The sequence below is a fragment of the Hippichthys cyanospilos genome, chromosome 6, assembly GCF_059441005.1.
Source record: "Hippichthys cyanospilos isolate Australia breed blue-spotted pipefish chromosome 6, RoL_Hcya_1.0, whole genome shotgun sequence".
NCBI lineage: Eukaryota > Metazoa > Chordata > Actinopteri > Syngnathiformes > Syngnathidae > Hippichthys > Hippichthys cyanospilos.
The window spans coordinates 9,137,501-9,151,326 of record NC_142374.1 but is presented as its reverse complement, the minus strand read 5'-3'; the positions used below and the strand labels follow the sequence as shown (position 1 = coordinate 9,151,326).

The following is a 13,826-nucleotide window of genomic DNA, read 5'->3' as shown; positions in this document are numbered from 1 at the left end:
CAGGGTGATGCCTGCCTCCCCCAGAAACACAATGTACTGTCAGATTCATCTTTACGCTGACCAGGGTCATATCAGTTGTTTTAGCATTTCTGCAATTCCACGTCTACTCCCTGTTGCGGTCAGCGTACGAACGGTCCATGTGAGCCATGCATCCAAATGTGAATGCCATACATATCTGTATATGGATACACACGTGAACTCTGAGGAAAATGTGACTTGACACGCTCTGAAAATAAACCGCAGGGTCGTGACAGAAAAAGGGAGCCTGTCCATGTGCTGCTCCTGTGCGTTGGAAGGGAGGACTTGCGCGGAATGTTTTTCCGCCTGCAGTGGGAACAGCAGAACTCCCTGACTTCTAAGTGAACCGTCAACTGCGTGTGTGATTGGGAAGACACAACAAGTAACACAGAAATTGGCTCGGAGGAACTCAGGCCCAGGAAGGAAGCGCCCCCTTGAGAGTCATCCACCCTGGGGTCACGTAAGAGAAGCTTGTTAAATTCAACACCCACCAGAGGAGAATGCAAGGGAAGCAATAAGCAGAGGCCAAAACAGCAGGGCAGCATTTGGAAAGAATGTAGGAATAATTGTTATTTGGGTCATCGGTCATGTTAAATACAAAAACAAAGTTGGGGGAGTGCAAAGCAAAAAACTTGCAAAAAAACATGCTTTCAACAATCAAAGCCAATGTTCAAATTGAAAAATATTGCACAAACACATATGCACTTTACAATATTCCCGTGGTCTCTACCCTGTGAGGTGGACGTGCTAACCAGTCTTCCACCGTCCCGCCTTTTATGTATTCATATATAGTGGTGCTCTCTTTTTTTTAAGTTTTCAGCCAGACATCTCTTATACTCTGGTTTTTGGCAGCCATCAATGAACAAATTTGATGTTTCTGTGTTATCAAATCCAATAACTTTATAAGCTTTCGGTCAATATGTTTGACCAAGCCAGCATTTTTTAAAATAATCAATTATTTAAGATAAAATACAAAAACAAATGTAAAGTGGTCGCAATATCCTCTGTTGTGCCATTTCCTTCACACTGAAATAGAAATTAATCCTTTGAGATAATATATTTTGTTGTCACTATTAACATACACACAGAGACATTGTTACTTGAATTTGAGCAGTCTACTGTATGTTTGCACATAAAGTCCATCTTAAAAGCATTGGACATCTTATTTAATTTGTAATGTGGTCCTATGGTATTTGTGATACGGATTGAACAACCAGAATACAAATGTAACAAAAGATTTCTACTTTTCTCAAAGTGCTCATTTCTGTTATGAATTACAGGTTCCATTGTTGTGCCGTTTTTAATTTCCTCTGTGGGTATTTTCCCAACAGCTCTCACAGCACTCTCAGCCTCTAGTTTGAATTTCCATGTTTTCATTGGCTTCTTAAGCAGACGTGGTTGAGACCAGTGAAGTACGCTGTTGTGAATTCTTAATAAATGATTGGTTTTGTCTGTGAGCTCCCTATTGGTTAAACAGGTTGAATACAAAATTCAATACAAAACATACACATTCTTACTCATGCTCAAATGAACAACTGATGGTTGGTAAAGCAATGCAGCCTGGCCGACAACTTTTGCATGTTTTTTTTATTAACAAAACCACTCAGTCATCCATGTACAAATGCACAATGTGCTTATTTTGTATTTTGTGATTTTTGTATGTTTGCCTCTGTGTTTTTATGGCATGACCAGCAATGAATAATGCTTTAGTTTGTCTCTTCTGCAAAACCTTAAGTTTCTTTTCAACAGTCTTGCACAATGCACAACATGAAGTCTACTGTATAATTCTCTGAGACGCTACAATTAAAATTGCACGATGAGTTTCAAATATGCACTTGCGAATGAGTGTAAACAATGAATGTGGGACGATACAGGCTGTCATTCTTAAGGATGTCAGAACAAGCAAGGTCACACACATGAAAGCGTGCCCACAAAAATCTCCCACAAACATGAAATCCCAATCTGATTAAATACTTAATAAATCTTATGACCAAACAAATAGAGACTTCCAAAGTAATTATTGTTCTCAATATGAATCTATTTAAAACTATTTAAAGTACTTTGTGTGTGAGTAAATCACAGGCGTACCCAAACCTATCACTTGAGTTCAAAATAAAGCGCAAAATGGAGTGACTTCATTGTCTTAAGTTAATTATATACAAACTTATGAAATTGAGGTGCCAGAAGAACGGCACAATTTAAAGCTGCTCGACTAAAACAAAAGTGAATAAGGTAAACAATGGCTGGAAAATCAGTAGGACAGTCGCAATAACCCTGATAAAATCATTTAAAAAAGGGGGGAAAAAAAGAAATGTAGGCATGTTATATCTTACAGAGAGGTTTCCTTGGATGCTGGCACAACAGGCTTAAAAGTTAAGATCTCTGTGAAGGTGTGGCCTACAGAAAAACAGAGAGTACAACACAACCAGAGTAAATGTTTTTAGTTGCACCAAAATTGATTCCCCCTTCCCCGGATCCTTACGTTTCCACTGTTCCAGGGGAAGCTCTGTGTTGTCCAGAGAGTGGTCATACGGCTGAGCTTCCGTCTCCTCCTCAGGTTCCCGAAACTCTGTGAAGTACGGCAGCAAGAGGGCGTCTGCGGCCGTTGCCCTGCTTTCCGGATCCAGTAATAACATGTGCTCCAGCACAGACACAGCTGAAAAAATGAGGTGGGACAGGAAATCAATTTGGCAGAAGAGGAAAAATCTATTGCAAAGTGAGGAAAATCTCGTTTGAAAGTACACGTGTACTACCTTGTGGATTGGCTTTGGAGAACACTTTGTGAAGGTCTTTCTTTTCTACTTTTTGAAGACTTTTGATGTAACATTTGGCCTGAAAATAAACGCTTGCAGATTAATTCCACGATAACCCAGTTTCATATCTTGAACCAAGTCTGCATTTGTTTGCTGCTGCGTAATTTTAACTCACATCATCTGATTGTAGTTTTGTTATAAATTCTTCAGATGGCGTCCCTGTGATTTTCATAATTTCAGTCAACTGATCAAGGTCTGATAAATGGAGTTAAGGGATCGAAGCTGGTATCCAATTAACAATAATACAATAAAACAAAATAGGAACATGTGGTGGCAAAAATAGGCTGGAAGTGCCCAAAATCAAAGGATATGATCATTCCCTTTAAAAAGAGGTTTCCCTTGTAGCATCTCTGCCATGATGCAGCCTACTGACCAAATATCCACTGTGGAGGAAGCACAAGACAGGCCGTTAAAAGTTTTCTCCGTTGGTTTGGCTTATTACTCGAAACAGAAACCGCATTCTCAAAAGATCATAGACAAATTCCGCAACCACCTAACAACTGTTCAAAACAGAATGCATGTCATTTCTTACTGATAATATCAAATTACAAATGGTTTAGTATACAGTATGTCCCAGGTGTCTCTATGCATCTTTGCAAATGGGTAAGTACAAGTAGCTTAAAATGACCACAATCGGCTCACATTTAGCACATTTTACAAATAAATAGGTCTTGCTGATAGAAACTTGTTTTGAGTTAATTATCATTCTAATGGCTGTTCTCTCCAAAACATGCCAACATGTATGTTATCATATGCATAATAGTTTGTTCAAGTGTCAAAATTAGTCAATAAAATAAATGATTTCTTCGGACCATATACATTTTGCACAAAACGTTAGGGGAATCTATATTTGACATAAACATAAACATAAAATGGGGTGTGTCAATCACATCTACACAATTGCCTCCCTATCCAAAAAATCCCTAGAGTGAAACACATACCGTATGTACAGTATGACATCCGCTGTGTTTCTCACAATATCCCTAACTTAATGTGAACAGTGTAATTTAAAGCACTAAAGGTTGAATATGTTTTCTTCTTTTCATTTACTTTTTTGTTTTTATACTTTTACACGTAAAGAGTATTGGATACATTTTCTGTCCACATGCATTCTACATTAATTCATGAAAGAGTGAATGAAAAGGGTTACATTCATTTATGAAGATTGTTTTTTTTGTCCGAATAAAAAGGTTGCAATTTCTTTGAGGGTATGAGTGCAAGTGTGTGAGATGTCAAGCTTTGGAGACTGCGCTTACTGTGAGTGTGAACCTTGCTAAAAAGAAGAGGAAGGAATATGAGCTTTTGTAAGATATCCATGATGTTTTGCTGAAGCATACAAGTTATGTTTGGGAAAAGCACAAACGTAGTGCAAATGAGTCAAAGCCACTGAGTATTTTTGCAATTTTGGCCATGATAACTTCTCATATATATGAAAATGGGGACTTGGAATCAAGGATGAGTGAACAGTTTGGAAAAGAACATGGCTTGTTGCGAATGAGCTGTTATTGTTACACAGAACAGTAAGGCCGGACCACTTATGTTTCAGTTTTAGGTATTGTCGTTAAAAGGTTCAATAAATCAGCCAAACCAATGTGAGAAACTGCAATACAATCCTCAGCACTGTGCTTCAATTGGATCAACAAGTTAAATGTTGATTGAGTGCCCTCTCGTGGAATTTAAGGGATGGCACATGGACTCGCCGAAGACAAATGTATTGCAGGGTTTCATTTTACAGCTTTAACATTGTTCTTGATTTAAAGAATAAAGCCTTTTTATGGTCATTCGTGCTTGTCTTAATCCTAACACTAGAAATATTACAGAGCATCGAAATATTCAAAAAAATACTATCTTTGAAAATTCAAACAAATTAATGTTAACAAATGTGGGGATGTTTGAAACATTTCAGAAAGAGTTATATAGTCCATTACCAGCCATATAGTCATATCATGTAAGTAATGCCATGATTCTATTTATTTTAATTAGTACTGGAATGAAAACCAATAACATTCGAAAGAAATCGAGCCATTACATTATTATTTGTACCCACTGTATCATCCAACTGCATCATCCTAATAAACAGTTGTTATCGTATATTGTATTCAGCAACAGTAGAGGGTCAGAATTCTTGTCAAGCTCTGGATTTTTTATGCAGCTACTTTAATCTTGGTAGGTTGTTTTTCCATTTTTTATTGTTTGCAGTTTTGGTTTGCTTATTCTCAGTTTGATATGGATTGTATGCTTTTAAAAGCAAACAGGACAAGAAGCTGCCTTCACCAGCCAAATACCTTTTTAACAATCATGTGACTGACAGTTGGACACGTTCGAGCCTGTTCAATGGAGATTGCCTCATTTGGTGTTAACCTTGTATTGACAAGCATTGAGTGCATCTTAACAACACATACTGTATGTCTGCACAACCAAAACAAGTCATTAAATTAAGAACAAGTCACCAAAGTCTTACCAGTCTGGCTGTAGTGCATCCAGTTTAAGATGACTTCTGGGGCTCGGTACCAGCGAGTCACTACATATCCTGTCATCTCACTGTCAGCCTGACGTGCCAAACCAAAATCCAATATCTGACACAACAGGACAAGTGAGCTTAGAAGGACTGCAATCATGAATAGGTAAGTGTGATACTGTCTTCAGTTCAGCATATATATATATATATATATATATATATATATATATATATATACATATACACAGTCATAACTAATTTATTACATTCAAAACATCACATCAAAACACTAGGTAGGGTCTTTGGCCTTTTTTTCTCCATTCTACAGCATATGTTCCAGGTGGCCTCCATTTAGCTCCGTGCATTTCTTGAGGCGCAGCACAAAGTTGTCCAGACCATCTACCCGTCGCTCATGAGCAAGTTCTGGTTCCAGCAAGACGGAGCAAGTTCTCACACCTCAAACCTGTCCCGAGATTGGCTGAAAGAGAACTTCGGAGGCCGAGTGATCAGTCTCAACACTGATTTTGAGTAGGCACCCCACAGCCCGGACCTAAGCCCCCCAGATTTTTTTCTTTGGGGCTATCTTAAGGACAGAGTCTACGCAGGGAAACCCAGAAACATCACGGACCTCAAGAAAGCCATCAGGGAGGAGATGAGAGCCATTACCAATTCAGTCTGTAAGAACATCATGGACAACTTTGTGCTGGGCCTCAAGAAATGCACGGAGATAACTGGAGGCCATCTAGAACATATGCTGTAGAACGGAGAAAAAAAGGCCAAAGACCCTAGTGTTTTGATGTGATGTTTTGAATATAATAAACGAGTTATGACCAAGATTCCAACAGAGAGTCCGGTCTTGCAGACAGCTAGCTGTAGTTGGATTCCGTGGCCACAACACCAAAACAATTTCTTACGTAGAGAATTACACTTTTTCATTGTTAATTGGCTAGGTCACATTGTGCTACAGCTCTATAGGGATGTACAGTATGTGGTGTCCTTTCCTATTCAAACAATTATAGCTCTTAGCTTTGCAGTTAAATCCAATTTTTATTTTTAATGTTCTAACATGTTTTTCAATGATATGCAAAAGGGTTATAGTCATAAAATGTAACAACGGACCATGTATTTGCTTTTTATGACTGTATATGTGTTTGGGTTATCTGGATGTGTGCGTGCGTGAATGTACCTTGAGCTCACAATCTTGGTTAATGGCAAGATTTCCTGGTTTAAGGTCCTGAAAGGTTCACATGGGCAGACGGTGTCAAAATAAAAAGAAATAAACAAGCAAGGCAGGAAGTTAACTATAAGTTAGCTCTTAAAAAGCCAACTATTCTCGTTAATTAGATAACAGACAACGTGGAAATCTAAGCAATAAAAGTCAACTTACCCTGTGGATGATACCAGCAGAGTGAATATACTGCAACACAAGAGCATATGTGGGACTTAAGCGAACAATGGGATCCACGGGTCGTAAAAGGTCTACAACTGCAGTTTAAATGAGAGTTCTCCACCTTGAGCCCTTTGAGGATCTGATAGACCAAATATTGGATTTTTTCTTCAGACAGCCTCTGCACCTTCATCACTTTGCCCAGGTCTGTCCCCATGAACGGCATCACAAGGTAACTTAAAGATCAAGGTGAGTGTGAGATGGAATGTGCTTAAAAAACAATGCACTTATGTGTATCATCAGCAGCACCACAATTCTCACTTACAAATCATTAAATTTGTCCAAAGAGAGATCTGCAGTGAACACATCTAAGAGGCCGATCACCTGCAGCACATTACAGCACAATACAACATAATTTGAATTTTTGAAGCTACAGTTTAAATAACAAAACAAAGTAGATCTCACATTTTCATGCTTCATGTGTTTGAGGAGCCGCAGCTCCCGGTAGGCCCGTTTGGCAAACAGCTCGGACTGGAAAGGTCGATAGAGCTTCTTTATGGCCACTTTGGTTCTGGTTCTGACATCCACTGCTGAGCTAAATGTTAGAAGAAAAAAAAGAAAGTGAAGAGCCAGAAATGTTTCTTGTATTATGTTTTAAATAGAAATACAGTCTCATTTGCACAGGTGTAGTAAGACAAATACATTCATTTTGTGGACAGGAAGGAAAGTAAAGCGCTTTCATTTTGGCAGTACTGAAGTTGAGTTCCGGTATCATGCACAACATGGATGCACCCGGCACATGATGAAGCGCATCTTGTCGGTTTTGCCGTGCTTGAAGCAATTCATCAAAAGAATGCGGTCATTGAAGCTCATGGAAGCCAAACAGACCTGCCATTAGCACTTTATTCAGGCCGATCCTTCTCAAATATAAGGGGAGGACCCAAGGAACAGGATTAACATTTGTTGAATTTCCATTGAAATTGTCTTCCGTTACTGTTAAGAAGGATACAATTTTAGGTTTACTTACTCAATATTTTTATAGATAATGATATTAGTTACTGGCACTGCAGCAAGTTGGGGGGGGTGAAATATTTTCTTTCCTATGGGGGGCTTTGCAAAAACTAATTGAGAATTCAAGATTCTGTCATGTGTGGTTGGGGTTTGTTGTTTTCTTTGGGTTTTGTTCATGTTCCTAAGTTCTAGTTTCAAGTTTTGTTTCCCCCTGCATCTCCTTTTGCTGTCCGTCTCATTAATTGGATCTTGTCCACCTGCCTGTTTACCTGCCCTCCTTCTCATCCAATCAGCTTCCCCTGCCTTTCGTCTTTCCCCCAGCTGTGTCGTGTCTTCTCGTTAAGTGTGTAGTCTATTTAAGTTCCCAGTTTGCATTAGCTTCTTGTTGGGTCATTGTTTATTTTCCGCGCTGCCTGGTCCTTGTTGTATGTCTTCCCCTCGCTGTCTTGCCTCGCGCTGCCCTGATCCCAACCTTCCCGTGCTGCCTCCCGTTCCTTGTTGCCCCTGTAAGTTTCAGTTTAGCGTTTTTGTTTGTACTATGTATTTTTCGTTTCTTTCAACCCAGCCTTTTTTGTCATTAAATCACCCCACTTGAGCCTACCCCAGTCTGTCCTGCATTTTATTGGTTCCACCTTTCCCGCATCCCGCACCTCCTCAAACCGGCATGCCCCAGCGTGACAGATTCAAGTGTTTTATTGTCATATGCATAGTAATTCAGTACCACACAATGAAATTCTTATTCCGTTCACTCCCCTTAGCAGACTACATTCCATAATCGAGCAAATAATAAGGTTGGCAATTAAAAAAAAACAACAACAAATGTAATAGAGCAATAGAGGGCAGTCATAATGAACCACTAATAAATGAGTAATTACATTCTGAGCATATTGTGGAATAGATTGAGTGAAGACACTGTATACATACTGTACGATTACAATAGTTTAAAATATCATATAGTGCAAAATATTATGTATTTCACAGTTTTCCTGCACTGTGCAGTGTTGTAAGGTGCATTTGTTCAGGATCTAGATGGCATGTGGGTAGAAGGTGTTTGCCAGTCTGGCAGTCCTGGCCCTCAGGCTCCTGTAGCGTCTGCTTGATGGGAGCAGTTCAAACTGATTGTGTTGTAGGTGAGTATTGTCCCTGATGAGGTTCTGTGTCCTCCGCAGAACACTGGTGTGGTAAATGTCCCACTGAGGGGAAGGCTGCTCCATAGATGCGCTGTGAGTTCTTGATCAAACACTTGGAGAGACATCCTGTCTTGTACTGTACAGTTGCCATAGCAGATACTCCACCTCCATCACCAGATACTGTGATGGAGGTGGAGAGGACACTTTGGATTGTGCATCTGTAAAAGTTGTTGAGGATATCTGCTGGCATGCCAAATCTTCAATCTCCTCAGAAAGTACAGTCTCTGTTGGGACTTCTTGACTGTTCTGGCAGCACGTGAGATTCTCGCTGATGTAGATGCAGAGGAATTTGAAGGCTTTCACCCCTCTCCACCTCTGTCCTATTGAGGAATAATGGTGGTTTGAGCAGCTCCAGCTGCCGCCTTGGGTCTATAATCAGTTCTTTGGTTTTGTCTGTGTTGAGGTGGCGATTGTTGTTGCGACACCAGGCCACAATGTCTGCCACCTCTTTCCTACATGCTGTCTCAACCTCACCAGAGATCAGCCCGATGACTGTATTGTCATCTGCTTACTTAATTATGCTGGTGTTGTTTTGGGAGGCGACACAGTCATAGGTGAAGGGTGTGTAAACTGTAGCACAGCTCTGGGGTGTCCCTGTGCTTACAGTTCTGGTGCTGTTAAAATGTCTGCAAACACATCAGCTAGCTCAAACCCTGCATTGCACGGCCGGGGATGTTATCTGGAACGGCAACGTTCCGTGGGTTTGTTCGGCTTAGAACCTTGCGCACATCTACTGGTGTCTCCATGAGAGGAGGGTCCCGCGCACAATCCATGCCCAGCATCCTTCTCTGCTGATCAGGATTCTTAGCGTCAAAGTGGGTATAGAACTCATTCAGCTCATCTGGCAGTGTTGCTTGGCTGGATGTGAGTGCGCTGCTCCTATGTCGATAGTCTGTGTTGTGTTGAAGTCCTTCCCACATGCGTCGCGGGTCAGTGGTGGAGTAATAGCCCAGCTTCTGCCTGACTGTCTCTTGGCCTCTCTGATGGCTCTACTCAGGTCATATCTGGCCTTTTTGTAGTCCGCAGCGGTGCCTGAAACAAAAGCAGATGCGCATGTACGTAATTTGGCCCTCATGTCAGTTTATCCAGGGCTTTTGGTGGGGATATATTCTGAGATGCTGAGTAATTGTAGCTGCCTCTATGCATGTGCTAATGTAGCTGGTAACTGCGGAAGCATATTCAACTAAATCTACAGGGCCAGTGGCTTCACACATGGCTGCGGTTTCAAACACATCCAGTGTACGTACGTCCACGTACAGTCAAAGCAATGAAGAAGCACTAATTCAGTTTCATCAGTCCACACTTTAATAGCTTTACTCATGGGGGGGAGCCTGCTTGAGAATTTGTCTGTAGGCCGGGCAGAGGAATATGGAGATGTGGTCAGCTCTTCCAAAGTGAGGTCTTGGGACAGCCTTGTAAGCACCTTTCACGTTGCTGTAGACTTGGTCCGGGATGTTATTTTCTCTTGTCGGAAAGCTTACGTGCTGATAGTACTTAGGAAAAACAGTCCTGGGGTCGCAGTGGTTGAAGTCCCCGCTGTGATGAGTACCGTGTCCGGCTGTTTAGCCTCATGTTTGCTGATGATGTCACGCAGCTGGCCTAGCGCGCTTGCGGTATTAGCTCGTGGTGGGATGTAAACAACTGTTATAAACACCGCACTAAACTCACGAGGCAAGTAGAAGAGCCTGCATTTCACCATTAGCAGTTCAATGTCTGGGGTGCAGTATTTCGTGACAGTTTGCCCGTTCAAGCATCATCGTTTACTAACGTCAACACAAACTACGCCACCTTTGTGTTTCCCGGAAGCTAATGTCCGGTCTCCTCGGTAAACAGCGTGTGTTTCCAGCTCGATAGCTGAGTCCGGTGTGTCCTCCGTCAAGTTTCAGTGAAAAAGTGAAAACTAAACACTGTCTGATCTTACGATGAATGCTCGTTCAGATTCTCAGCGTGCTAATCTTATTCATAGGGAGCAGACGGTAGCTAGCAGCAGGCTAGGTACCAGTGATCTAGTAGCCCTAGTTTTTAGCCCAGTGTGCAGGCCTCCCCCTTGCCTCATTTCCGCCTTAGCCGCTTCGGTTGCAAGCTGCCCAGTCTGCCCGAAGCCGGGGCTGCTCCGTCGTCCAGGCGTAACAGAAGGCTAAATGAAGTGATGAACTTTACCGATGTTAAGATGTGCCTCCCTGCTGTAGCAAGAGCAGCACAAGAGTGACGTATGTTCAATACGAAACAAAATGGATGGATGGATGCATGGATGGATGATGTCTTAAGATAAAAAAATGGATACAGTTTTGTATAATTTAATCCATAAAACCAGGGGAAAAGATAGGGAATGAGGAAATACGTTTTAAGTGAATTAAGATCATCTTTACTCTGAGGTGTTAAGGTCAAGCTCAGAGTTGTCTGTCAATATGACTCAATATTAATTTTAAATTAATTGCTTGGCAGGTAACAATTTTAAAGTCCAGGGAGTCACTTTTTTATCTCCCTGTTCTATTTAATTGTATTTCACATGCAATGATCGATTAAATTTAGATGTAAATCCTAATGCATATGTTGTGACTAACAAATAATGTTCCTTCTATATTCTAAAACAATTCTTTTTCATGATAATCCATGGTCACAGTCAAAGCCCACACCGCTACCAAGAAGCATTACAATCTACAAGTAAGAGAGTCGAATCTTAGTCACATAAAAGACTTTACATAAACAAAATTTTTGTGGCCAATCACGATTGCAGATTAGTGAGTTTAAAAAAAATAAGCGATGACCTATCTGGTCCGAAAATTGATTTTTTAATTTAATTTACTTGCTTATTAAATGCATATACTTTTAAACTGTACTTGTGTCAGTCGGAAAAGGGTGGAGTGCTCTCTCCGCTTTGGAGATTAAGTCCTGCCTGAAGTGTAGGGCTTTAAGTATCTCGGGGTCTTGTTCACAAACGAGGGTGGGATGGAGCGAGAGATTGACAGGCAGATTGGCTGCAGCGTTTGCTGTGATGCAGGCTCTGTAATGGTCTGTTGAGGTCAAGTTTCATTTGATATAGGTATGTAGTGTATTTAGAACAATACGGCATGTGGCCCAGAAGTGAACCACAGCCTTTTTTCAATAATTATAAACACACTGGGCCTAAAGTTTAACCGGAAAGGCATGCTGTTTTGGGCCATACATGTCTCGCAGAACCAGCTGTATACTTGGCCAGAAGAAATACAAGTATGTGGCCCATGTAAGAGCTGGATATATTTTGCTACCTCAACTGGATACAGCACAAATTCATTTAATCTACTGTAATTATACACCCCAATTCCTGCATTCCATACAAACACAATACCTCGCAGTCTTAATTGGCACTGACAGTGTAGTCGTATTGTATAAAATATTTTAGTACATTTAGATGTATGTCTTTTGCGTTGATGTGGAACTGCATGTTCCTGATATTCTCCAATCGTACTGGTGAGGCCATTGTCTTTTGAACCTTTCTGTGATAAATAGGTGCAGCAAAGCTCCTAATTCTCACTACTTTAGTTCGAGGCTCTATCTCGCGCTGGAATCAAACAGCTACTACTTTAGCTGCGTTGTTCATTTGATATTGGCTGTTTTTGAGGGTCGGCTGCATGGGCTGACCCGCCCACTGAGTAATCATTATATGCAGTGTCATGAACACTGGGGGCAAATCTGTAAAACGGATCCGCTTTAGAGTTCTCCGCAGAGTTCAACTTGGGGGAAATCACACTTAAATAAGCCAATCTTGCAATAAGGTCGGCGTGTTATTGTTCAATTGTAATGCGGAAACTGTGTAAGAAGCACCATGTCAAACTTCTCCTTTGTTAATGTGACAAAACGTGGCTGCAAAGCATTTAACGCCATCTGTTCTTCCTTACGACAACCTATTGTCCCCCAACTCTCTCGCTCTTTTAAACGCGCTTAAAACACGCGTGCGTGCGCGCACGCACACACACATACACAGACTTGAATGACTTTAACATCGATTCGTCACATTTCACTCACCATACTGTCCCGTATGCCCCAGTCCCCACCTGCTTCAGATCCCGGTACCTATCCAGTACCTCCCATGAGGTTTTGTTTATTTCCTGCCGATGGTATCCCGGTCTGACTCGTCGAGACATTCTTGCTGTGAAAAGCTCAAGAAAATTAAATTGGAGTTTTCCTATTATCCTATTCTGCCTCTTCGGGAGCTACTCTTCCATTGTCCCAGCTCATATGTGCGTCGATCATTGCGCCTGTTCGTGTGTATGCGTGTACGCAAGCGTCAGTCGCTCTTCAGGGCGCACCCATGGGCCACAAAGCCACTCCCGATTCTCGTTTGGACGACTGCGCCACTAAAGGTGAGACACCTGGAATGTGCGTAACGCGATACTGCGCTCGAAAACGTGCGCGTTCAACTAGAAGATAAGATCAGTGCGCAACAAGCAGCCCCAAATTTCCTGAAATGAGACGACTGTCAGGTGGGCTGCCAATGCAGCTCTAGGCAAGCAAGTGCAGAAGGTTGAGGACTTGCTAGGGCATGAACAATTCACCTTCTGAACATGCGAAAAAAAATGTGAGCTTGCATAAATTCAATCTACGTGGCAGTACCACAAATAGATATGTTTATATTGGTAAAAGAACCATATTGGTTTCAAGCGTCGCTGCCCTTATGCAACACAAATTCTTCCTAAATGAGAAGACATTTGAGATTAGCAAAATAGCTTTATTAGGATTTAATGCAAGCACGAAGCAAAATGCTCCACTTAAATTGTAATTTTCAGGAGAATTAAAGTAAAACATTTTTAAGAAGAAATACTCTGTCAAAGGCTATATTTGAAAACTAAATCAACTTTTGTGTATGGGTGTGTGTGTGTGTGTGTGTTTTACGCCAGTTGGTATTTGATCCAATACAAGAACTGTAAAAGACAAAGAATTCCGATTTTTTTTTCTGGCATTGTCAGATG

The 13,826-nt window shown here is 41.2% G+C and overlaps 2 protein-coding genes across 3 annotated transcripts in view; both read right to left on the bottom strand.

The window, feature by feature from the left end:
- Positions 1 to 1,586: 1,586 nt before the first annotated feature.
- Positions 1,587 to 13,397, bottom strand: mapk12a (mitogen-activated protein kinase 12a). Its single transcript, XM_088416318.1, has 12 exons — positions 12,883 to 13,397; positions 7,142 to 7,271; positions 7,002 to 7,060; positions 6,801 to 6,912; positions 6,677 to 6,706; positions 6,476 to 6,523; positions 5,293 to 5,407; positions 3,143 to 3,214; positions 2,947 to 3,026; positions 2,772 to 2,850; positions 2,501 to 2,674; positions 1,587 to 2,415 (listed from the first exon to the last, which is right to left on the bottom strand). The coding sequence occupies exons 1-12, from the start codon at positions 12,999 to 13,001 to the stop codon at positions 2,348 to 2,350; spliced, it is 1,086 nt and encodes a 361-aa protein (XP_088272444.1). The 5' UTR covers positions 13,002 to 13,397; the 3' UTR covers positions 1,587 to 2,347.
- Positions 13,398 to 13,564: 167 nt separating this feature from the next.
- The window catches only part of selenoo1 (selenoprotein O1), a 9,534-nt gene continuing 9,272 nt past the window's right edge, over positions 13,565 to 13,826 (bottom strand). For both annotated transcript variants that reach the window (XM_088416317.1, XM_088416316.1), the window contains one exon: positions 13,565 to 13,826. This exon is cut by the window's right edge and continues 1,563 nt beyond it. The gene's annotated coding sequence lies outside the window, so the exon portion shown is untranslated.

Coding starts and splice junctions, on each gene's coding strand:
- mapk12a (XM_088416318.1), bottom strand. CDS start 13,001: ATGTCTCGACGAGTCAGACCGGGATACCATCGGCAGGAAATAAACAAA. Junction 6,913..7,001: donor TTGGACAAATTTAATGATTT/GTAAGTGAGAAT, acceptor TTGATCTTTAAG/TTACCTTGTGATGCCGTTCA. Junction 5,408..6,475: donor ACCAAGATTGTGAGCTCAAG/GTACATTCACGC, acceptor CTGTTGTGTCAG/ATATTGGATTTTGGTTTGGC.